Source organism: Mastigoproctus giganteus, chromosome 6 (genome assembly GCF_048544385.1).
Source record: "Mastigoproctus giganteus isolate SK-2022 chromosome 6, ASM4854438v1, whole genome shotgun sequence".
NCBI classification, from domain to species: domain Eukaryota; kingdom Metazoa; phylum Arthropoda; class Arachnida; order Uropygi; family Thelyphonidae; genus Mastigoproctus; species Mastigoproctus giganteus.
This window is the reverse complement of record NC_143580.1, coordinates 11,692,749-11,718,814: the sequence shown is the minus strand read 5'-3', so window position 1 is coordinate 11,718,814 and position 26,066 is coordinate 11,692,749. Positions and strand designations below refer to the sequence as shown.

General features: G+C 36.2%; 1 protein-coding gene across 1 annotated transcript in view; it reads right to left on the bottom strand.

The window, feature by feature from the left end:
• LOC150083914 (nuclear hormone receptor FTZ-F1 beta-like) overlaps window positions 1-26,066 on the bottom strand; it is a 119,241-nt gene that overhangs the window by 4,567 nt on the left and 88,608 nt on the right. The window contains exons 7-8 of the mRNA XM_090374953.1: window positions 17,948-18,189; window positions 5,017-5,269 (exon numbers count right to left, since the gene is read on the bottom strand). Of these exons, the coding sequence (XP_090231079.1) occupies window positions 5,017-5,269; window positions 17,948-18,189 (495 nt within the window). The remainder of the gene's footprint in view (window positions 1-5,016; window positions 5,270-17,947; window positions 18,190-26,066) is intronic.

Genomic DNA, 26,066 nt, shown 5'->3' with positions numbered 1-26,066 from the left:
TCTTGTATTTAATTTACTACTCATATCATTGTTACTGTTTAAAATATAACAGCTGCCATCTCTTGACTTCTGCAGAGCTGGAAGTCAAACAGCTGTAAGCATGATGAAAACATGGTTTTTTTTTGGAAGAAAAAAAAAAAAAAAGAAAAAAAAAGCAAGAAAATGGCATATTTCTCATAAAACTTATGTTACAATAAAAAGAAATGAAGCATGGCAGTAATATTATTTAGAAAAAATAGTCTAATTAAATGAAAATTTAGCGGCACCCCCCCTTCTGATAAGGCACTAGTTTCCGAAACACGTGAAATATCACATATGTAAATGTAACCTGCCAACAGTATAGAAATTAAGTTTAAATAGCGAAGGAAGGTTAAAATAGAGAAAGGAGTAGAACAACCTATAAAAACAAATTGAATAGAAAAGACTGACCATTATGCCCCAACTCATCAGTGGACCACAAGGCCATAATAATCAGAGAACCACTACATTTCGAATGCTACACGAATCCATGCCGCGACAGAATGATACAATGATCAAACTACCGGTGCAATAGATTTGTACAACTGTTCTCTATAGCCTAATATATTCCCATATATATGTCCAGCAGTTGCTTTGTCTGTTCAGTAGTTTGGTTTCCCCACGTGAGTATTATTTCTCTGTCCTATTATTTTCCACTACATATGGATCACCATTGTATAAATCTGTTGCACCGGTAGTTTGTTCATTGTATTATTCTGTTGCGGCACAGATTCGTGTAGTGTTCGAAATGTAGTGGTTCCCTGACTATTATGGCCTCGTGGTCCACTGATGAGTTGGAGCATAATGGTCAGTCTTTCCTATTCAATTCGTTATTATAGGTTGTTCTACTCCTTTCTCTATTTTAACTTAATTTCTGTACTGGTGGCAGGTTACATTTACATATGTGATATTTCATGCGTTTCGGAAATTAATGTAGTTTTACTATTTTTTTTGTGAAAAGAAAAAGACAGAGAAAGAATTAAATCAAGTCAAAAAAGACTGATTCTCTGTCAAAAACCTGGATAGCTGACAGCTATGAAATAGTTTTCCTGTTATATATGAACTTCAATTGGCATCACTGTAGCATATATTTTGTTTTAAAAAAATGAAGTAAATTTAAAAAAAACAAAACATTATGATCATAATTTTGTCATATTACAAAGATATATCAAAAGGGTGAGATTACTAACTTAGTATATACTTCAAACTCTTTTCAAATATAACCTTGCACAGAGATACCTGTCAATGTTAGAACCATGAAATGGAGCGGGGAGGATGCAGCCTAACCCTCTAGCATACAAAGCTGTTCAGCTTTTAATATTGAGAGCTATGCAGCATAGTCCAATACGGATGGGGTGGGGTCATAATTCAGCAATCACTGTGTGTGTGTGTGTGTGTGTGTGTGTGTGTGTGTGTGTGTGTGTGTGTGTGTGTGTGTGTGTGTGAGAGAGAGAGACAAAAAAATACACTTCACAATGAGTTTGTATGCAATAATACGATACACTGGTGTGCAAAACTTAAAAGACCAACACTATTTCAAAAGGTTACAACCACAAAATCAAATGAAACAGTCTGTGGCAATTTGCATAACTGTGGCCATTCAAGAGAAAGCTGGTGCACATGCAAAAATTTGAATCGTGATGAGAGGGCTCACATACACAGATAAAAGCAGCAGTTATGTGCAAATTACTGAATGGTGAGCACAACTGTTACAAACGTTCGATTGGTTTCATACAGTTCTACAGACAACGAAATGGCCAGTAGACAACATCTGGATGACTTCGCCCGGGATCGAATAATTGGGAAGCTCGACGAATACTGAAGTGCGAGGTCAGCCTTCAAAATGACTGGTACAGCTGTTCGAAGGATCAGTGGTCGTCCACGAAAAACAACACCCAATGATGACCGCTATATACTCCTACAGGCCAAGAGGGACCAACACCAGACAGCAGGATCCATTGCAAACCAGCTGCACAGGGTGCAATGTCCCTTTAACACCTGCCCATTGGAGACACTGTTTACAGTGATGCATCGAACACAAGGACTGGACAGCAGTGCAATGGGACTGCTGTCTAGCAGTGCAACTGAACAGCAGTGCATAAAAATACTCTTTACTGATGATAGTAGATTCAATCTCAGCAGCGAATCTGTACGTCAGCAAATCCGGCGAGGGGTTGGCACACTGTATCACCCTGCAAACATCACTGAAAAGGGATCGATATGGTGGTCGAGGTGTTTTTGTCTGTGGGAGGCGTTATCTTGGATGGACGTACACAACTCTAGATACTGGAAGGTAGTACTGTAACCGGTGAACACTACTGTACTGAGGTAATCCTTCCCCATGTGTGTCTGTTCTGAGGTGCCATTGGCCCCGAGTTCGTGTTTATGGATGATAACACCACACCTCATTGCATTGCATTGCATTGCAGCTGTTGATATGCTTTTTGAAAGTGAGGGTATTGTTCGTATGGATTGGCCTGCCCATTCCTCAGCTCTAAATCCAATCAAACACATATGGGACGCTCTGGGGAGATGCCTAGCAGCATGTCCACACCTACCAGAAAATGTTCACCAGCTGAAGATGGCGCTGACAGAGGAATGGATGATGTTACTGCAAGAATTTATCAACAACATTGTTTTAAGTATGGACATGTGGTGCAAAGCCTGCATTGACATTAGGGGTGGTCATATCTCCTACTGAGGGCCACCTCTTCTCTTTGTTCCATCTCTGGGAGTGTTGCATCTGTATCATGGCAGCCAGTGCTATACTGCCATTTTTGAATAAAGTCTCTCTGTACCATTTTGTTTCCGTTGTTGTTTCCTTCATCATTTCTGTACCTCATGAGGTTCCTTTGGAATGCTTTTCCATATCCAAGTCACTCCTCTGAGAAGCTACAGGCAAAACTTATGGACCTGACTGGTCCTTAAGTTTTGCATGCCAGTGTATTTTTTTTTTAATGTGCTATGAAACACAAAAGGTGATAATTCACTGAGGAAAGAGTTAGCAACATTCAAAGTTTGGATTCTTCACAGAACACCAAATTTCAAATAAATTTTTACAAAAATTTGAAAATGGAAATAAATAATAGTGTCTAATATATATATTTATATCAGTAATAAAAAAGTTAATAATTATAACGATTGTAACTAATATTTATGGGTCAATGCAGTTGAAGAGCAATCATGCATTACAACCATAATGTGTCTAAAAAATGAATAGCAAATGCTTAGAAATTGAATGTTGAATATACATATTTTATGTTGAATACATATTTTATGTATGTGTATATATATATATATATATATATTTTTTTAAGCTATTTATACACAAAGCTGAAATATATGCATATGTACACATTTGAAATTTCAATGTTTCGTGGATCTTTTCTTAAAGTTAATACTGTGCAATGAATGCACTTTTATTTTCTAGACTATGAAAGTTTTTTTTATACGCTTTTTAATCTAACTATGTAGACACACTAAAAAGTAAAATTTTTAGCTAGAGCACATACTGCCTATTAGACTATGCTGATTTTATTCTGAATTCCTATTTGGAATGCTGGATAATTATGCTTAGGCAATTTCAAAAATTTCCATCAGGTTTTTACATTACTAAAAATGTATCACTAAACAATGTAAAATCATATTTAGAATGGAGTGGCTACTTCAGTCTTAGACCAATTGAACAGAGATCAGGTAACTTTCATTGTCCAGACCTCTTAGCATTATTCCATTTTAATTATTCTTCTCTTACACTGCTTCAGAAAACTTTACTAAATTTTTTTTGTGTTGAAATACAAAATATTCTGATTATACAGTTACTAAGAATCTTAATAACTGTATAATCTTAAAGTGGCTAAGTAAAATTAAAAACTTTACGTTCGCGGGAGCTGCAAAACTCTATTCAACACATGGATTTGATACCCTTACCAATACTACGTAATAATCTACAAAATCTCTATCTAAATTCAAATTAAACTAAAGTATTGTTACTAGGAATATAAAGCAACTCTAAAAAATAAAATAATTTGCCAATTTAAGTCAATAAAAAAGCAACTTCTCTATTTGCTGGAGCCCGCAAAAACTTCGCCTGTTCATGTGTACTCTCATGGATGGATTATGAACTTGGAGCATTTCTCTGTAAAGTTATGCAATATGATAATGATACAATACAGTGTATATTATAACGTATCATACAATATACTCGTATTTACTGTATTGCTCAATTTAAGCATCTGTGTATATAATTTCTTTTTTTTTTTTTTTTGGATCGTTCATATAGACCTATATGGTAGGAATTACATAAATAAAGGCACATCAACTGAGTGATTAAGAAATAAGTTTGCAAAACATTGCTTATATTAACAAGTGAGATGCTTTAAATACAGTTCTTACCTAAAAATAATAACAGAATAATTAGATAAACATTGTATTTCACCAGTTGCAGGGTCAAAATTGTGGTCTGAGTATGCTTTAAACAAACAGCAACATACTTCTTCATTAGAGTGATACATTTTAAATAGACTAGTGCAATACCAAGCCAAAGTTCCATCACAGCAGGAGACTGATGCATTAAATAGCAAACCTAGTTTGCTCACTTTTATGTACAAATGAAGCTATACCTTACTTGTATAATAATCTTTCAAAATACTTAAAGCTAAAATCTTGGTAAGAAAAGAAACAAGTTTCTGTAAACATCATAAAAAATAGTACAATGAATTCAAATCTCATAACTCTCCATAAAAGATATAATTCATTTTTAATATTCATTACCAAACAATTTTTTCAAGTTTGATTTCTACTCAGCATATTACTCAATGCTAAATTAATCACTGATTAGAATCATTTATGCCACGCCCCTATGACTAGCACTTGTGATTGTGCCATCAGATGATAGCTGAGTTTCTTTGTGGTTCTATATCTGGCTGAAGCGATAAATTACTCAATTTATACAACATTGTTGCAGTCTATATACAATACAGCAATAAATTTTCCTACCTGATGTGAGTAAGATTATCACTTTTAGACTAACGTATTCAGGCTGGTCTACTTGAAGTCGACGCAGGTGGTCTGTGAGGTTAAGCATTCTTTCAATCACAGGGTCAAGTCCCAGGACTTGAGCTTCTCTAAGTGAAACTGATCTTCCATTAGATACACGCACTTCATTAGGAGTAGCCATAGAACGATAACAGCAACTGAGAAGTAACAACTCGCACCAGGAATTAATCAAAAGAGCAGTCTGGTCATCAATCTACGTTAAATTTTTAAAATCATATTTTCAACAATTTGAATTTTATTCAAGAAGTTGTATTAAGCTACACTATTTTTTTAAATAATCAAACTGATTTATTTACATCACAATAAAGCATACTTTTACTCTTATTTAACCAGGCAGTAGTAGCACTACCAGCTGTTATAATTAGTGGCAGTATGGGCATGGCTAAATGATGCAAGGAATTATAGATTCTGAAAAAATAAAAATAATAAAAATAACTAACGTCTCCAAACACTCATCTTTTCCATTACCGAAAAGTGACCATCTGATTCTGTTCTAAATTTTATTGAACTCTCTAAGTAATTTATTTTAATGATCTATATCATGCTGTCTGGAGATAAACTTAACAAGATTATGAGATCTGGACTTCTGTTACATGCTAAGATTTATATTTGTGCCTCCCAGTACTTGTCACTGCTACCAGTAAGCATGTACTTTTCTCATTCATTTAACTGATTCCCTTCAGATCCTCCCTTAAAATGTTTAGCTATAAGTTTTGCAGACTGCACCTTCAAAGCTGTTCTCACAATCTGTGTCAGCTTTCTTTGAATGCTGAACTACAAGCTCTTTTCTAAGTCATTTTTCAGATGTGGAGACCACAACTATACATTTTCTTAGAGCACAAAGAGCAGAAGCACTTTGACATCTGCCAAGGATAAACTGACATTCCAGTGGTTTAGTCAAAACTGATATGAATTTAAAAACTGTTATTGAGCAGAAAAATAGGTTACCATTAATACTTGTTTCATAATAAAATGGTGCAGTGTAGAGTAAGACATTCTGAAACATGTTCCTTCAGCAAAGGAACATCTAATTGTACAAGGATGAGGGGTACTTGCGAAATACCTCTCGTCATTGGCAAATCGATGAAATCAAGGTGCTTTAAAAGTTTGGATTACTAGAGCAAGGAAAAAAAAGAATGCCAGCTTCAGTTGGTTACATAAATGATTTTCCAGAACAGCGAGATTCTTTTATTTCTTCACAATGCCACCTCTCAATCAAACATTACACTGAATAATGTTGAAACTGTGTTTTTCTAGTTAAGGTTATTTTAAATTTCTTGACAATGCCACATTTAATCAAACATTAACCAGCAGCAGTGGTGTTTTTCTCAATACAGTAAACCCCGGCTATTCGCAGTATCTGTATTCGCAGTTTCGCGGTCGCTGATTTAATATAAAATGGAACATAAAAAAATGTGAATTTTAAAGCGCCATGAACATTTTCTGCCATAAAATACATGGGCGTGGCTAAAATTATCTTTCCTGGTCAAAACAGCGCTCAGTGGGTGGGGGGAAGGGGCAACAAAATCGCGAGCGTGGATGTTTCTCGCTAATCCTTGTTCAGTATGTGTTATGCGCTTGTCATGGAAGGTTTCGTTGTTTGCTTTTAATTTATATGCTTATAAATTGAATAAAATTTATCTTTTTGTAAATTGATATACTTACAAAAGTGATAAATCTACCGTTTTGCAGTGTAAAACAGACTTTTTCGAGTGTTTTAAAGGAAGAAAGTGACTTTATTGTGGACAAGTTCTTTCTAACCCGTACAAAAATTGGCTACGAATAACAAGGGAAATGTGAAAAGATCAAAGAAGGTGATGACATTAGCGAATAAAATTGAGTTATTAGACAAAATTTCTAATGGTGAAAGTGTCTTCTCAGTGGCAAAACATTATAAAATCAATGAGTTAACGGTACGATCAATCAAGAAATCGGAAAAAAAAAATCCGCCATAGTGTCCGTGAAAACGCGCTAATTGCTTCAAAAATTTGCTCTGTAACTCGTGTTGTTAAATTAGAAAAAATGGAAAAGGCTTTAAATCTGTGGATAGAAGACCAAACTAAAAATAAAATTCCCTTAAGTTCACTTATCATTCGTGAAAAGGCAAAACTTATTTATCAACACTTTAGCGAAACTGGTGATAGCACTGGAGGGATAAGTTTTTTAGCTAGCAAAGGCGGCTAAAAAGGCGGCTGGTTTGAAAGATTTGTTTGAAATTTCTAATAAATATTACATTTAATATTAAATTGTTTCTTATTTTCATTTCGATGCCATATGCTTGCATTTCACTATGTACTGTCTATGTACATAGTCATATTATGAAGGTACATATAATACATACATAGACAAAATTTTAGACTAGTTTTTCTTATATATTTCATACTTTGGAACGGAACCCTTTTATTACTATAGGAGCTATATTACTATAGGAGCTCAGTATTCGCGTTTTCGGTATTTGCGGCATTTCTTTCTAACCCGTACAAAAATTGGCTATGAATAACAAGGGAAATGTGAAAAGATCAAAGAAGGTGACGACATTAGCGAATAAAATTGAGTTATTTTATTCTCAGTGTAATATTATTAAAATTGAGTAACCCCCGCGAATAGCGGGGGTTTACTGTATACCGTTTAGTGAAATGTCTATTGCACTAACTGTCAGTATGGTATTAGTGCCTCTCTTGTTTCTCGCTCTCTCTCCCTCCCTAAAAACTGCAGCCATTATCAACCCACTGCAGGATGGAAGCCTCCTCAACAATTCATGCTGAGGGAAACGGGCCATAATCTGCACGCTGGTCCAGTGCGAGTTGGCAGATCAACCATATTTAGCAGTCAGGGGCTTGAACACCGGTCTACTCAAACAGCGTGTGCTGCTGCACTCCCGCTCCTGACCATTTGGCTACGGAAGCCGCCTCTCCCTCTCTGCAGAGTTACAATTTAAAAATATAGGTGAGAGTTCATTATTAATTTTTTTTAATAATTTTTTTCTTGGAGCCCCGGGGGGGGGGGGGGTATATCCAGTGTCAGGTACATTTGGTTATTTATGATAATAAAACTAAATATAGCAGAACAATTTTTAGTATCAGGGGTGACAGAATTCGCAGAGGCATTTATGATGCAAGAAAGCAAACTTATGCAGCATCAGCCAAAAAAAAATAAATTTTAAAAAACCACTCCCATTTCACTCCGTTCGTTCGAAATACCTGTCCAGCTGAGCCTTAATTTTATTTAGGCTATCAACTTCCACAACAAGGGATGCAAGTCTGTTCCACCAACCAACTACCTGCTGGCTAAAGTTAAATTTCCACACATCTATCCTACATCTGTCTTTCCTCAATCAGAATTTATGCCCTCTCAGGTGATTATTCTGAGCAAGAGGAAGAATCCCATCGGCACTGAGCATGCTTAAACCATTCAAGGGGCTTTATACACCTCTTATCAGATCACCTTGCCTCCCACTGTAATTTGCAAAATTTAAGCCTTTCTTCGTAAAGGAAACTCTTTGTTCCATTCACAAATCTTGTTGCCCTTCTCTGTACTCGTTCCAGCAGCTCTACATCCTTCTTGAAATGAGACCTCCAGACCTCTATACAGTACTCAAGGTGTGCATTGAGTACTGTATTGCCTGACCATTGCCTTATACAAGGGAATAATCACCTCCTTATCCCCGCTAGAAAAATTCCTGCATATCATTGACAAGACACCATGAGTTACTCTTGCAGCCCATCTGCACTACTCAGAGAATTTCATATCTGCCTGCACAACCACCCCCCAGGTCCCTTTCATTCTCTACCACTGTCAGCGCAGTATCACAGAGTTGATACATTGCTCTGGAGTTACTGTTTCCCATATGTAGTACTTTACATTTGTCAATGTCAAACTTCATTTGCCACCTCTCAGCCCATCTGCTCAACCTTTCCAGATCCTGTTGCGGCAGCATAGTGTCAGTAGTGTCCTTAACAACTCTGCCAACCTTTGCATCGTATGCAAACTTGGACATTATGCTTGATATACCATCATCAATATCATTTATAAATACAGAAAACAACAATGGACCCAACACTGAACTCTGAAGAACTCCACTAATAACATTAGTCCACGATGAGCAGTGTCCATTGATTACCACTCTGTCTTCTCCCACTCAACCATCCCTTTATCCATAGCAGCAATTTGCCTCCAATGCCACACTGCTCCAATTTGTGCAGCAGTCTTCCATGTGCAACAGTATCAAAAGCCTTTCTAAGATCCAAATAATAATATCAAAGTTATTTTCTGCATCCAGTTCTTTTGTGAGTGCAGCGTGCATCATAATATCCAATCAAATTGGTCAGGCAAGACTTTCCCTTAACAAAACCATGCGGTGTCCAAGCTATAACTGAAGTTTTGTCTAGAAGATCCTGCAGTGCTACTTTAACCAGTGCCTCCATTAATTTTCCTGGAACAGAAGTTAAACTCACAGGTCTATAATTACTTGTGTCAGCCTTTGATCCTCCTTTGTGAATTGGGGTCATATTTGCACATCTCCAGTCTATGGGTACCTCCCCCGAGTCCAAAGAAGCTCTTATAATTATGGCTAAGGGTTTGCTTACTTCCTTTGTTGCCTCCTTTAATATAACTGGATAGATCCCATCCACCCCGGGTGCCTTTTTTATGTTTATCCTCAACAATTTCTCCTCCACTTTCCTCTCAGTTATTACAAAATCATCTAGTTCACTGCCAGAGTTTACTTCACCTCTGTCATTCTCCTTCCTGAATAACTCCTCATGTGTGAATGTTGATGCAAAATACCCATTTAGTTTGTTAGCCACCTGAGCAGGATCCTCAACTGTTGAACCATCAATATCCAGTGGACCAATCTGATTCATCCCTTTCTTTCTAGAGTTTACAGAGGTAAAGAACTCTTTTCTGTTTTACTTTGAATCCTTTGCCAAGGATTTCTCATAATATGCCTTTGCCTGCCTAATCTCCTTTGTGACTTGGTTACAGACCAGCTTATATCTATCATAGGCTTCCATGTCACCCATTAATTTATATGTATCCCATGCATTTTTCTTCCCTGCCATATGTCTCATTAGTTCATCTGACATCCATTTAGGCCTAAACATGAAGAATATTTCTTAGTTGGTATGTAAAGCCTAGTAGCTTCCAAGGTAAGTCCTTTGAATGCTTCCCATTTTGAATTTGCTGTTGGTAACATCATCAGTTGGTCCCACTGTATAGAATTTAAATACTGTCTCAGACCATCATAGTCGCCTTTACAAAAGCAAAAACCCTTCCCTTTACTCCTAATGGTAGTTACCTCTTTGAGTAAATCCCACTTCAGCACTCTGTGATCACTGCCACTTAGTGGTTCCTTTATCTGCAGATTCTTAATGCATGAAGAATCACTACTGATAATCAGATCAAGATTATTACTCCCTCTAGTTGCCTCCCAAACATGCTAATGTAGAAAACAATCATCCAATAAATCCACAAAAGCCTTGCTAGTGTGTGAGTGACCAAGCCACAAATTCCAGTCAATATCTGGAAAATTAAAATCCCCCATTATAAGACTCTCTTGATTTATTGGCCCACTATTTCCCTGTACAGTTTATTATACTCATCAGAGTCATTAGATCTGGAGGCGTCATTTTAGGAAGGATGTAGATTTTCTTGAGCGTGTACAGAGAAAGGCAACAAGACTGGTGAGGGGAATGAATGGATCCTCTTACCAAGAGAGGCTCAAGTTCTGCAAATTGCAGTGGCTGGAGACGAGGCACCTGCGCGGTGATCTGATTGAGGTGTATAAGGCCTTGAATGGGTTGAGCACGCTGAATTCTGATGGGATCCTTCCACTAGTTCAGATTACGAACCTAAAGGGGCATAAATTCAAATTAAGAAAAGACAGATGTAGAATAGATATGCGGAAATTTGCCTTTAGCCAGCGGGTGGTTAATTGCTGGAACAAACTTCTATCTGTCGTTGTGGAAGTTCATAGGTTAAATAAATTTAAGGAGGAACTGGAAAGGCATTTGGAGGGAATGGTGTGATTTTTTTTTGGCTGATGCTGCATAAGCTCTTACACTTGCTTTCTTGCATCACATGCCACTACTACTACCAGCACACACATTGACAGGGAGACCAGGAAAAAGTTTGCTAAGTCATTTGTTTGGAGTGTGCTGCTGTCTGGAAGTGAAACCTGGACATTATGCAAGCAAGATATCAAGAAACTGGAGGCAACAGAGATGTGGGTCTGGAGGAAGATGTTGAGGATTAGTTGGACCGAGCAACGATCCAACGAATCTGTCTTGAACAAGATGCAAGAAAAGCGGCAGCTACTCACGACTGCAGCAAAAAGACAATCTAAATTTTTAGGACACACCCTAAGACATAACAAATTTTTAGTGAATATCTCAGAAAGAAAAATATTGGGAAAGGAAGGGGACGACCAAGGAAGAAAATTTTGGAAAACCTAATGAGGAAAATGAACTTTAGGGGATATGAGGAAATGAAACATTCAGCAGTAGACAGAGATGTATGGTTGCAGCGACAAGGCAAAGCCTTTAGAGTTTGATGATGATGATACTTAGAATTCAGTAAAGCCTTTGATACAATACCACATGTATAACTGTCAATAAATTAGTGCAATATGGCATTAGGGGAAATTCACTGCTATGGATAAAGGGATGCTTAAGTGGTAGGAAACAAAGAATGGTTATAAATGGCCACTGCTCCTCATGGATTAATGTGATAAGTGAAGTTCTGTCAATGATATATAGGAACTTTGCCAGTAGGAACAAAGAGGTGATTGTGCCATTATATAAAGCAATGATGAGGCTATAGCATGAGTTAGTATTAATATTCTTCCTAATATGAAGCTTCCAAACCTCATTTTAGGAAGGACATAGATTTATTGAAAAGGGTGTAAAGAAGAGCAACAAGATTAGTCAGGGCACAAATGGATAATCTTGCCAAGAAGACTGGAGTTCTGTAAATTACAGTCTCTAGAAACTAGCATCTGCATGGTGACTTACATGGGTGATCTGCATGGGTTAAATAAACTAAATGTTGATGGTGTCTTTACCTTTCTCAGATGAAACATTTTCTCAAATGAAAAGAGTGTCTGCAGAACAGCTGTGTGGAAATTCAGAGTCAGCTAAAGAGTAAACAACTGTTGTAATAAACTTCCACCTAATGCTGTGGAGCTGGAGTAGTCTGAATAAATTTATGAAAGGTGGGACAAATTATTGGCAGGAATAGGGAAATGAAAGGTTTTTTTTTTTTTTTTTTGCTGTTACTTTACTAGCTTTTCTTTCTTGCATCATGTTGCCAGTAATAATAATAACAATGTCCAGAAAACCCATGAGGAAAAAATTAGGAAGTACACGAACCTGAGACACGAGGTCAAGGAGATGTGGCATATGCAAGAAGTAACAACCATCCTGATCATTGTGTCATCCACCAGTATGGTGCCAAAGACCCTACATACTAGCCTAGCAGCAATGGGTCTCCCAGAGAACACCTACAAGGAACTCCAGAAAGTCGCAATCCTGAACACCTGTAGGATAGTCAGAGATTTCCTCAACCAACAGTAACACCAGACATTACAACCACCCTGTGTACTTGGCAGCAGTACCCATCATGGAGTGGAATCCCCCAATCAGGGAGAAATACTATACAAGAGCAACAATAATAATAACCTGTGTACTTCGTAGCAATACCCATCTTCCTTTCTCATATTATTTCTTCCTGATTGGGGGGTTCCACCAATCAGGAAGAAATAATATAAGAATAACAATAATAATAATGCGAATTTTGCTAAAAAAAATAAAAAAGTAAATATAAAAAACAGTAAGTGTTTTAAATAGTAATTATATCCCACATAGTTGATTATGACAGTGCTTTTTCAAAAAATTTCTAGCTGAATATTTAATTGGTTTTAATAGTTTCTTGAATGCTTACCAATTCCTCAATAACATCAGAAAATACACTTTTACTTTTCTATTCAAGTGTATTCGACCTTTAGTGCACACCAACACCGAGAAAATTGTACCAAAATGACTGACAAAGCTCAGACTATACAAGTTGTTAGAAAGTTACAGGAACAGCTTTTTAAATAAGTTAAAATTGAACAAATAGGTGATGCCCTTGGGCCGCATTTAGTGATGCTATTCTCTTCTGCCATGACGACTGCAAACGTTTCTGAAGGAATTCATTTACTGATCTGAATCTTTAACATGCACATCATCATATATCCTTTTCAGCGCAATTTTGATATTTGTGAATATAAAGAAATCATGTGGAGCCAAATCGGGAGACATAGTAGATGTCTTTCACCCTATTTGACTCTACCTGTTTGTTTGAAATGTTTGCAATCATCATGGCAGAAGAGAATAGCTTCACTAAATGCTGCCCATGGGAAATATTTTGAACGGAAAAAAGAAATTAATTGATAAGTTCAATTTTAACTTACTTATAAAGCCATTCCTAAAACTTTCTAGCCACACCTTGTATAGTCTGAGTTTTGTCAACTAAATCTGGCATGAAAAGATTATATGAGAACTATTTTTCCACTGGAAATTGTCTCATTGATAACACAGTGTGAGTGTGTATATGCTGCCAATGAGGCAATCTTTCCATTTCAGAACCCTGGCACCACTTCTGTTCAAATTCCATCTCTAAGCCAGGAGGAGATATACAATGCAAACAAACACATAAGACAGATTAGAAAAAAAATTTACTTAACTTTAATTTATTTACACTATTTAAAATGATAGTGTCAATTGTCCTTTAAATTATTAAATTATTATTTTATATATACTGTGTGTGTGTGTGTGTGTGTGTGTGTGTGTGTGTGTGTGTGTGTGTGTGTGTGTGTGTGTGTGTGTGTGTGTGTGTGTGTGTGTGTGTGTGTGTGTGTGCGTGCGTGCGCGCGCACATGCATGCCTGTATTTATCATAAGGTGTGGACAATACTTTTAGGATTGATATAGGATCTAAAAACAATGAAAAAAAGTTCATATAAACAATTTCCAATTCTGAATTGTTGCAAAGCTTTGCTGTTTAAATTTTAAAAAATATTTTATATTATATATATCACTGTTTTATTTTATGGCCTATGTTGTTATGAAATTTGTGATGTGCTTGTGGCACACATATACACACAAACCTGGGTGGATGGTGCATGAAAACGAGAATTTGACTGTCAAATTTAAATTACATGTTGCCAAGAATGTAGATTTAGGAAATACAGTCACACCTCGATTTAGCACCACCACTACTTGTTTGCCACTGACATTAAATTGGGGGTGGTACTAAAATGAGGTACTTTAAACAATAACTATATAAAGTAATTATTTTGGCGTAAGAAATTGAAGATTTATGACATTATTTTCTCTATAGAAAAAAGGAATATCAAAATATATTTGTGCATATGAACAATATATGATAAATACATATAATGCAGATAGAAAAATATTTAGGGATTACTCGATATGCAAAGTAAAGGTTAATAATAATTACAAGAAATAAAATTTGTTTCATTTACAATAATTACCTAGTATATTGAAAAAATGTGAATTACACATAACAAGATTTTACAATGTAAATAGAAATATATTAAAATTAATTTTTTCCAAAGTGCTTATCCAATTTTGTCTGAAGTTTGTCTGAATTTTCTTTTTGTCATCAATTTACTTATAGAAATATCCAGAGCTACTATATTTATCATTAGGTCTTTGTCATCCAAGTTATTTTCAGGGAATTGAAGAATTTTTTGTAGACCTACCTTAGCCTCCTTAGCTGTCACTTTGTCACAAACTTTCATCTCATCATCTTCACCATCACTGTCAAATGAAAGCTCATTTCTTTGTATTAATTCCACAATTTCCTCAGTTGTCATTCTCCAAAAGCAGATTCTTATTGGTTGACTGCAAGGAATTTTTCAGGAGACACAGATGACTCACAATTGAAAGATTATCCATGGCTTTTGCAACTCCTGGATAGGATTATCTTCTATTTCATCTAAATAAATTTTTTTCCAATAAGCCCAGCATGATTCCAATAGTTACTTGTTGTTTACAATGAAACTTCATTCCACAAAAGTTTGATCATATACAATGTCTTTCAAGGACAATTCAAGGAACAATTATTGTTGATGCTCTCTCCTATCATCTTCACCTGATTTCTCCTATAATGTGCCTTAAAACTCTTAATAGTTCAAGATCAAGAGGTTGTAGAAAACCTGTGCAATTAGGAAGTAGGAACTCTATCCCCACATTTCTAAGATCCACTGCTTTGTGGCAAGGAGCATTATCTAAAAGCACATTGCAGTTTTTAATTCTAATTTCCTTGTTGAAATTCTGCAGCCACTCACAAAATTCTACTGCAGTTATTCATGCTTTACTATTATGTCTATCTATAATTTAAGTAAATTGATGGTTTGAAATTCTTAAAGCATCAAGGTTTTGCTGCCCTTCAAATCACAGTCACTCCCATCTGCATTTCTACAGAATGCAAGGGCAATTCTTGCTTTTTTTTAACACCCTTTCACAGTATCAATCGATACTATTTTGTTTGCTTACATTCTATAAAAGAGAGCTGTTTCATCCATGTTATAAATGTCTTGTTGATCATATATTTTTTAAAAATATTGAAAATTCTTTAACAATGTCATTCCATTGATCCCCTGCTTCTCCGTGTCTGGTTCATTGAATCAATTAATGGTGCTGCTCAAAATGATGCAACCATCCAGTGCTGTACACAAAATCTCAGATTTCCAACTGTTCTCCCATTAATTTTGCCTGCACTGTAATTCATCAGTTACCATTCCATTTCTTGCATTAACCTCTCCAATCCAAATAACTAATGTATCCTCCAGCCTTTCACGTTTTGGTCCATTAAGTCACTTCACAGAGATTCATCCACTTCTTTTGTTCACTAAGAATGTCTCCAAACACAGTGCCGACTTATTGGTTTACCCCAGAGGGCAGAAAAATGGTCTGTAATCATCTGCTGTAGGCTGTATTTTTCTTTTTAACTGCACGCCACTTCCTTTTCAGTTACATTAACACTGCCCTCTTACTCATTTTGAGGTCAGTACTCCCGAATTAACTTTAATAACAATAAAGAAAAAAAGTTACTATCTAAACTTGATATTTAATAGTAATAATACTAAAATACATTCAATAATAATGTTCAAAAAATACCTGTTTAAAGCTGTAATGATGCAGGAAGGCATTTGAAGCACGGAAGTAAAACCATCTTTCTTTTTTATTAGAATCCTTGTTCTCACAGTATGAGACAAGCACAAGGAATGTTTAAAAATATGAAAATGGTGGGAAACTGAGCAGTGAGAAATTCCCTTATCCACTTTCTTATTTACAGGGTCAAAAATGATTTTCACAATCGTTTGAAAAATATCACCTGCCAACTATAAAGACGAGGCAGACTGGTAAGCAGGTTTGGCTTTAAATCGGGTTCATTAATGTGGGGGGGTAGCACATTACCAAGGGATTCCTCTATTAATACTTATGGAGAAGATCAGTTCATAAGTATTCATTGGCACTTTATGGGGGAGCATTATATAGGGGGAACTACATTAAAGTTTGATTGTAGTATAATTTCTAGTACAGCAATAGGACGTGCTGGCTGTCGTGCGCACGTGTGCTTGTTTGTTTGTTTGTTATTTGGTTTTTAGGAGCATTAGCAACTAAGGCCATATTGCTCCGGGATATGCGGTGGTCATTCCCTGACCTTTCCGCATCCTCCATATTTAGTGGCAACGGGCTCAAACCCCAGTCTAATCAAGAAGCATGTGCTACGCACTGCTGCTCCTTCCCACCTGGCTAAGGAGGCGCCTTGCGCATGTGTGTAGGAACTTGTGCAAAGGCAAGGCAATATTGGCTTTCAAGATTGATGGGTAGTCCAAGCTAACGTACTATGGTATTATTCAGTTTTTTCTATCAGAGAATGTATCTCCAAAAGGACTTAACTAAAAATGACTTCTTGGATCACACAATGCGCTCACGTTGAATTGTGATGAGACACAGTGTACCTGTACTGTGTCTCAATGTAGTGAGACAGTACAGATACACTGAACCAGAGTGCAAGTGACAAAGCACGTAATGAAAAAAACTTTTAAAAGCGTGGAAACTTTTGGAACTCAAGACTTTTAGGAGTGAGGTGATTGCTGTGCCATTTCATGTGCAGAGGCAAACATAAAATTACATGCAAATTCCCATATTTGATCTATGAAGAAACCCAAATGTTTGACTGAAAATGTCATTTTCTGAAACAACAAAGTATCACCACACATGGCTCAACACATTATGACAACCATCCAGAACCTGAACTGAGAGGTTAAACAGCTCAAACTTGTCACCTTTATATTTATGTTTTTGGAAGACCTGGCAATTGGAAAAATGTGATCATTGTGATCATAATAGCTGTTGCCACTGTGATCATACAATGGCACCAATGGCAATTAAAAGACTTTTATGAGCAGAGTATAAAAAATTCTGGTGTACAGATGGTATTGTACTGGATACACTGATGTACAGATGGTATTGTGCTTATCCCATTAAAAGCACATTAGTAAGTTTTAGGTAAAAAAAAAAAAAATAAATAAATTCTTGTTTTTATTTAAACTACCCTCACATATAACAAACACCAGCAGTCTAATTATAATAGTTGATCAATTTCTCCATTCTTGTTTTTTTTAATAATTCCAACCAAAGTCTACACAGCAAAGATTAAAAAAAAAAAAAAAAAATATACTAAATATAAACAGATATAGGCATAACCAAGAGAATAGTTTATTTCATTTCATAATGAAGTTTGCAGACATTTATAAAAAAGTTAAACAAGTAAAATAAATCTATTCATACAAAAATTACCTGTATTTCTCTAAAAAGTGGTAGACTTTTACACCATTTAACAATCTTATAAAGACGATGATCAGCAATATTACACAAGCTGTTAAGAAAATCTGGATCAGCTGGGGGAGCTCTGCACTGTTCAGATAATTTATTCATCTCCTTATCTGTGTAATGCCATAGATGCTCCACTGCCAAGATATCTTGAATTAATGCTGGAATGACAGGCTGGCTTTTCTCTCCTAAGACTGTAGGGGATGATTCTACAGAATTATAAGCAGATTATTTCTGAATATTAAAAATGATTAATGCATGTATAAAAATATTAATGTATGTATAAAAATTAAGGCATCAAGAATTTTGCAAACTGACAGTTTGTAAAAAAAAAAAAAAAAGTTATTTTGATCATGAATTTTTTTTTTCTGATTTGCATTCATTCCCATATCACTTGAGCCTAATACCATTAGCACAAAATTGTAAAAGAGTGAGACAGACACTTAACTGTTTCCTGCATAGCTTTATTCGCACGTTATGCAAGCAAAAAATTACAAATAACTATGGAAGAAAATCTATTCCCTTTGCCTCGATCAATTAACTGCAACCCAAAATAAAAAGGTCTTTAAAATTCTTCCATTTACTGATTGCTTGTAACAGATTACAAGTTTACCCTGAACTGCTCTAAATGAGGAACAACAGCAGACTTCCTAATATCAAGGACAGTTTTTAATTTATAATTATTTTTATTTATTAATGACTATGAAATTCAAATATTACTGTAAACAAAAAAAAAACAAAACAAAACAAACAAGTTCCCTGATTTTTGGTTTAGAGCAGTCTTATGCAGATAAGTAATAGAATGATATTGTGGCAGGAATAACACAGCATATCTGTATTGATCTTGTCATATCTTCCAAATTTCTATAGGTTGCAGCACATGACAAACAGGCTGGATTCCCATAATGTTGGCAACCATCCTTTTTCAATTAAAATTAACCTTGTGTGTGTGTGTGTGCGTGTGTGTGTGTGTGTGTGCGTGTGTGTGTGTGTGTGCACACTCAAAGATGTCTGAATTAGGCTCACAAGCCAGTTATTTTGAGGTTTAATTGAGCTTTGTTAAAAAAAATTATTTGATAAAATTTAACACATTATTTTAACCGGGGACAACCCTCAGCTGAAATATTTCTTGAGCAAGTCCCCTATTAACAATACATCCCTAGTGAAAATACCCCTCCTTTTTAAAATTTCTGCAAACAGCAAGAAATTCTGTTTCTTAGAAAATTCAAGATGCAATCAATGCAATGCAGAGGAAAATTTCAACAAGTATTCCAGAGAGGAAGAACCTACATTGACAAACAAATGTTGATAAAACCTTCACATATATAGTTAGTTAGAATGCTTTTTTCATTGCTGAGTGAAAGTGGTACATTTTGGCAGAGAAAAACTGTAATCATCCCTCAGCTAAAAAGATGGAGGGGTTATGAAAAAGCAGTTATGAAATTAATATCAAGTATCACATAGTATTTTTATCAAATATTTGTGGAAACAGAAATTCTCCATGGGCTATCGTCAAAATTATTTTGAAAGAAATTTTAGTATGAGTATTAGCAAGGGCCACATGGTGAAGGAAGCCTATGACTTATGTTGCACCGGCCCAAAAAAAAAAAAAAAAAAAAAAAAAAAAAAAAGGAAAATTGTTTAAAAATAAATAATTAATAAAAGAAAAGGAAATAGACAATCTATGTGTTCCCCTCCTCCTGTAAGTAAATATCCAGCTGACCTTTGAATTTCCCCAAACTGTCAACCCCTACTACCCATGTAGGTAACTTATTCCAGTAATTTATAATTTGCTGGCTAAAATAAATCTTCCTGCAATTCAGTCTAAATATCTCCCCGAAAACTTGAATTTATGGCCCCTAGTTCTAGAATCATTTATAACCGTGAAAATTTCATTCTCATTCATTTTACTTACGCCTCTCACCTCAATCAAGTCTTCTCTAAGATGCCTAGTTTACGAGGTTTGCAACCCACATACTGAAAGTCTTTCCTCGTATGGGCACTCTTTTCTGATCTCACAAGGTGAGTTACCAGTCTTTGGACCCTTTTAAGAAACTCAATGTCTTTCTTTAGGTGCAGTCTCCATATTTGAACACAGTATTCCAAGTGTGGTCTAACAATAGCCTTATATAATGGGTTTATGCTGTCCTTATCTCTACTAGCAAATGTTCAACAAATCATTGATAGGACACCATGGGCCTTCCCTTGCAACCTGTCTACAATTCTTGGAGAACTTCATGTCTGACTGTATCATAACACCCAAGTCCCTTTCCTCCACTACTGGTTTTAGTTCAACTCCACCAAATGTAAAAGTTATTCAGGGGTTACTGTTCCCAGGTGTAATACCTTACACTTTGCTGGATTAAAGCATAGCTGCCATTTTTCTGACAATCACTGAAGTCTATCCAGGTCACTCTGAAGAAGCTCTGCTTGGCAGTGATCATAACTACTCTATAAATCTTTACATCATCTGCAAATTTAGACATTATGCCCTCTATCCCTTCATAGATGTCATTTATGAAAATCAAAAACAACCATGGTCTTAATACTGATCCTTGGGGAACCCCAATTCATACATCAACCCAATCTGAAGAATAATTATTTATCACACCTCTCTACCTTCTGCCCTGAATCCTGCTATCCATCTAAGGATTTTCCCTGTAATTCCAACCTGGTCCAGCTTATAAAGTAACTGCTCATGTGGGACTGGGTCAAATGCTTTTCTGAAATCTAAATAAACAATGCTGAATTTATTTCCTAAATCCAATTCATGAGTGACCCTGTCAAAATAGCTAACCAGATTTGTTAAACATGATGTTCCCTTTACAAAACCATGCTAAGATTCCTTTAGAATTCCATTTCTATCTAAATGATCCTGAATTCCATCCTTGATCATTGCCTCCACGACTTCCCCCTACTACTGAAGTTAGACTGACTGTAATTTCCCACTTCACTCTTAGAATCGCCCTTATGTATTGGAGATACATTGGTACTTTTCCAATCCAGAGTTCACTGATGCATTCATAATTAGCCTCAATGGTTCAAATGCACTCACTTGCTGCCTCCCTTAAGATTATAGGGTATATGCCATCAACCCTGGGAGCCTTGTCTGTAGCCTCAAAAGTTTTTTCATTAAATAAAATGTGAAATTTCAACATCATTTATTACATTTTTTTTTAACTTCACTCCCATAATTTCTCATTAACATAAAGAGTTTTTCTTCTGTAAATATAACTATCCCACGTCCATTACACAAAGATTCGATCTGGTTTGTTCTCTTCCTTGCATTTATATATGTGAACAATACCTTATCCCCCCCCAAGGTGCCTACGTAGTCAGGTGGGAAGGAACAGCAGTGCATAGCACACGCTTCTTGATTAGACCAGGGTTCGAGCCCATCACCACCAAATATGGAGGATGCGGAAAGGTCAGGGAATGGCCACCGCATATCCCCAGAGCAATATGGCCTTAGTTGCTAATGCTCCTAAAAACCAAATAATAAACAAACAAACTTATTCCCCCCCCCCCTCTTTGCCAGCAATTTCTCATAATCTGCATTTGCTAGCCTAACCTTTTCTGTGGCACTACTACAGATCACCTTTTAGCTGTTATAGGCTTCAGTACTTTTTATTGCTTTGTAACTTTTCCATGCAGTCTTTTTCTGCTCAAGTAATCGGGCAACTTCATTATTCATCCAACTTGGAATCCTCCTCGTGGGGTATTTTTTTTTTTTTAATGGTATATACGCATTCAAGACTTCTGTGATTAGTTTTAAAGATATATCATAATTCAATTGTATTTGCTCTTTGTGCAATATCTACGCAGCTAATAGTGACCTTAAGGCATAGTAATTTCCTTTTCTGAAATTATAACCCAAATGATTAAGGCTGTATTCTAACACCATTTTTATATACAGTGACAGACAAAAAAAACTGCATCACTTATGAATTTTGCAAATAATGTGTTTTGCGCTGCATTGTGGTTTGCAGAAGCGTTCGAAGTGCATTTGTTTAGATGGGATATTATATATCTCTGTGAATGAAATCCAATAAAAAGACTCCACCTGATATACCTAACTGCCATAAATATCTTCCCAAAGGGTAAAATGCATAATTAATGGAAATATGAGAAATCATGCAAATGGCAATCATGACAACCAAACATTTTATTGCATTTACATGTACAAATTGAAATGACAAGTTAAAATAATAGTATTGTGTATTGTAAATCAGCAAAATAAGTCCTTAATATTTTGTTGTTCCTCCTCAAGCTGCAATTACAGCCCTGCAATGATCTGGCATAGAGTTAATCAACTTCTGGATATATGGTTGCCCAATTTCATGGTACCACACCCTTACAATGCTCTCCTGCAGCTGAATCTTACTTGTCGGCTTCTTCTGAGCAATTTTAGACAACATTATGTACCAGAAATTTTCAATAGGGTTCAAATCTGAACCCTATTGAAAAATGCTGGTTACAGTGTTGGGCCGGCCCAACACTGTAACCAGCATTTCTGAGGTATGACTGCACCTTAAGGGAAACAAATAAGGGAAGACATTAGTGTAAGTATGTTTTAAGCCTTGTGAGACAAGAAGACAAACATCATTAAATCTAAATAGCATAAAACTTACCAATTTTGCTGTGTGACAAGGTGCTGAGTCCTGTTGAAAAATGCAGTTTTGGATGTCTGTGTGGTGATCCCTAATAATAGGTTTCAGACACTCCTCCAAGATAGCAGTGTAGGCGTCTGCATTCACAGTTCCATTATTAAACTTAATTCGCCCCACCCCTTCGCTTGTTATGCATCCCCAGACCATTTGACCGGCAGGGAACTTTACAGTTGGTATTATGCAGTCAGGATGGTATGCCTCCGATTTTCATCTTGACATATCACTTCCCCATCTGAGCCATCCAGTTGAATTTCGATTTGTCAGAAAAGATGGTGTCCCATTGCTCTTTTGTCCATTAAATATGCATTTTAGCCCAAGCAAGTCGCTTCTTCCTCATGTGTTGGGTCAACAAAGGCTTCTTCTTGGGCCGATAGGCATGCAGACCACATTCTGAAAGCAGTCTTTGGATAGTTCGTGAACTTGTTTCAACAGCAGAGGCCATCTCAAAGTCCAGTTTTAGATAGGAGCACTAGCATGGCGATTACGAAGGCATAGCCATTTCAAATATTGATCCTGGGAAGTCACTCTTTTATGGCCTGATCCATGTCTTCTCTTCACATCACTGGTTCCACTCTTTAATTTCAGCACCCAAGATAATGTTGACTGGTGGCAGCCTATTTTATCAGCAATAGCATGCGTAGAAAGCCCTTCCTGGGACAGAGCAACAGCTACACTTTTTTTCTTGGTGTCAGCTGAACATATGGAGCCATGCTTACACCTCTGCAAAACAGGATACTAATGAGTGTATTACCCTTCCAATACCGTATTTACAGAAATGGCTGAGCAATACCTTGCAATTAATGTCAGATGCAATAGAAGCGTTATCTGACACGTAAAATGACTGTAATCAAACAATATCTTATACATTTTACTACAGATGTTACTTTTTTTTTAAGGTGATGCAGTTTTTTTTGTCCTACTGTATTTAATTTTTTTTTTTTTAATCTGGCAATGGTATGTCTCATTCTGGCAATTTTATTGTCTTAAGTGATGCATGACAGTGGAACACTGCAAATAAGTTTAAACATTTCTTTTCAGCAGTGGTGAGCATATTAATAGCATATATTATGCCATGTCTTCTGCAATTTGTAGTCAACATAGTCTAATTGTTGTTGTTGTTATTTGGTTTTTAGGAGCATTAGCAACTAAGGCCATATTGCTCCAGGGATATGCGGTGGTCATTCCCTGACCTTTCTGCATCCTCCGTATTTGGTGGTCACGGGCTTAAACCCTGGTCTAATCAAGAAGTGTGTGCTATGCACTGCTGCTCCTGCCCACTTGGCTACGGAGGTGCCTACAAGTCTAATAAGTGCCACTATTCTGTGATGACCTTGACCTTCACTTGCCTTAATTGCAAGTCCCACTGACCTATGAAAATAAACATGTGTGTATCAATTACTACTGAAAGTTTCCAGTCCAGAGAGGTTGAAAATATGAAAAGAACGCCTATTAAAGATGGTCTATTTTGGGGAGGTTGTTTAACATCTAATTTACTTCTGGCTGGGACCCAAGCTCGAGGGTCTACAACAAGAGGATACTCAAGCACATTCAAAATTATTCTTTGCATACATCTTTAAGACAACCTCATTAGGAGCTAACCAGAATGGTCAGACATGATCTCCCTTAACAAATCCATGCTGTGATTGCCTTATACCTAGAAACCTATAGGGATGGAACTATCAGCTAATTACACAGACTAGCAGAACCCATCGCGAAAATTTCACAATTGGTAGCAGAGTTTTTCTCTAGCTGCACTAAAGAAATGTAGTCCGTGTTTTGTCATTTTTATTGCGATATTTTCCCGAAAAATTTTAGACAATTCATTCTGATCTCTATAAAATACTACAAAAGGGCAGAATATTAAAAAGTACATTAACAACCTAATTCTCTATGCAAATAGCTGTATTCTAGCTGTTCCAATTGCAAAAATTTCACAATTGATAGCACAGTTTTTATTGCCTGATATTTTCCCATTTTTAATGCCTGATATTCTTCCAAGCTGTACCTGTTGCGAAAATTTTGCAATTGGTAGCACAGTTTTTATTGCCTGATATTTTCCTGAAAGTTTTTGGACAATTCATTGTTATCTCTATAAAATACTGCTGAAAAGGGCAGAATATTAAAAAGTGCACTAAAAACTCACCTTTCACTTTAAAAAACTCTGTCAAACTTTCATCATTAGTGTTTCGTTTTCTTGCAGATGCTTCTACTGTACAGTATCCAGCAAATATCAGCCCTGATGTTGACATTTCAACTGACCTGTTACCTCATCTCCAAGTGTTTAACGTCTTGTTTAAACCTCTCACCCTGTTCTTCACTTACACTTCCAAATGTGGAAGTGTAAAAATATACCGTTGCTGGGGCCCAACCTTTTGAAGTCCACCAACATATTTTCAACTGTAGTCTGGTAGTCCGGAGCTTTATTGTTCTCTAAAAAATTCTCAACCACAGACCTGAGGCTAATGCATACCTGAGTTTCTCTTTTAAATTTTGTTCTGTCATTAGTATGTGTTTTGTAGCTGTTCTAAAGAAAGTAGTGCATGTTTTGTCATCAGCAAGTAAGTCAGTACGTGTCAAATCCTTATGTCGTAAGCAGGTAAGTTAGTAAGTGTCGAATCCTTTGCCATTTCTTGTATCTAAGGAAACAAATTTTCTTTGATTTCATCATTTCAGACCAATTCTGAATATATTTTCAGAAACAAGAAAACAAGTGTATCTTCTTCGCCGCAAGGTACGTTCAACATAACCAATCATAAACTGCATCACATGCCACTACTACTACTACTACTACTATAGTAGCACAGAACACGTCTTCCTGACCGTGACATAATTCTAAATCCTTAAATTATTACTCACCTTAAATAACAAAAAACAAATAAACTCGAAGTTGATAACGATAAAATAATGACTTTGAACGTTTTAAACATATTATACGTAACAAATGGCAATGAGTGTATGAGCAACGTGGTGACATATAGTGAGCAAGCAGTGCGATGGAATCCTAATGATTAGTTCTTTCTTTTAAGGTAGGAAATTTTGCAATTGGTAGCAGGGTTCTTTTATTATTATTATTTTTTCGATTGTGCGAACATGCAAATTGTTAATCAGAAAAAATGCCTTATCAACTTAGACAACTGTTTGTTTAACAGTTAACATCTTCCTGTGGCTCCGACTATGAAGCGAATGTTGAAATATTCTCATTTGTACTACAAAACTGGCCTGTTCTATAAAATAAAACTATTCAGAATTTTTAAATTTTAACGGCTTTGTGCACACCAAGGAAGAAATAGCTTCAATTTGAGACCATAGCCCAATCGGTTAAGCCTATCGTTCACACTGACTGTCGAAAGAATATGCCTTCCATATTAAATATATACAGTCGGATCTCTCTTTAACAAACTTCCATATAGCGAAAT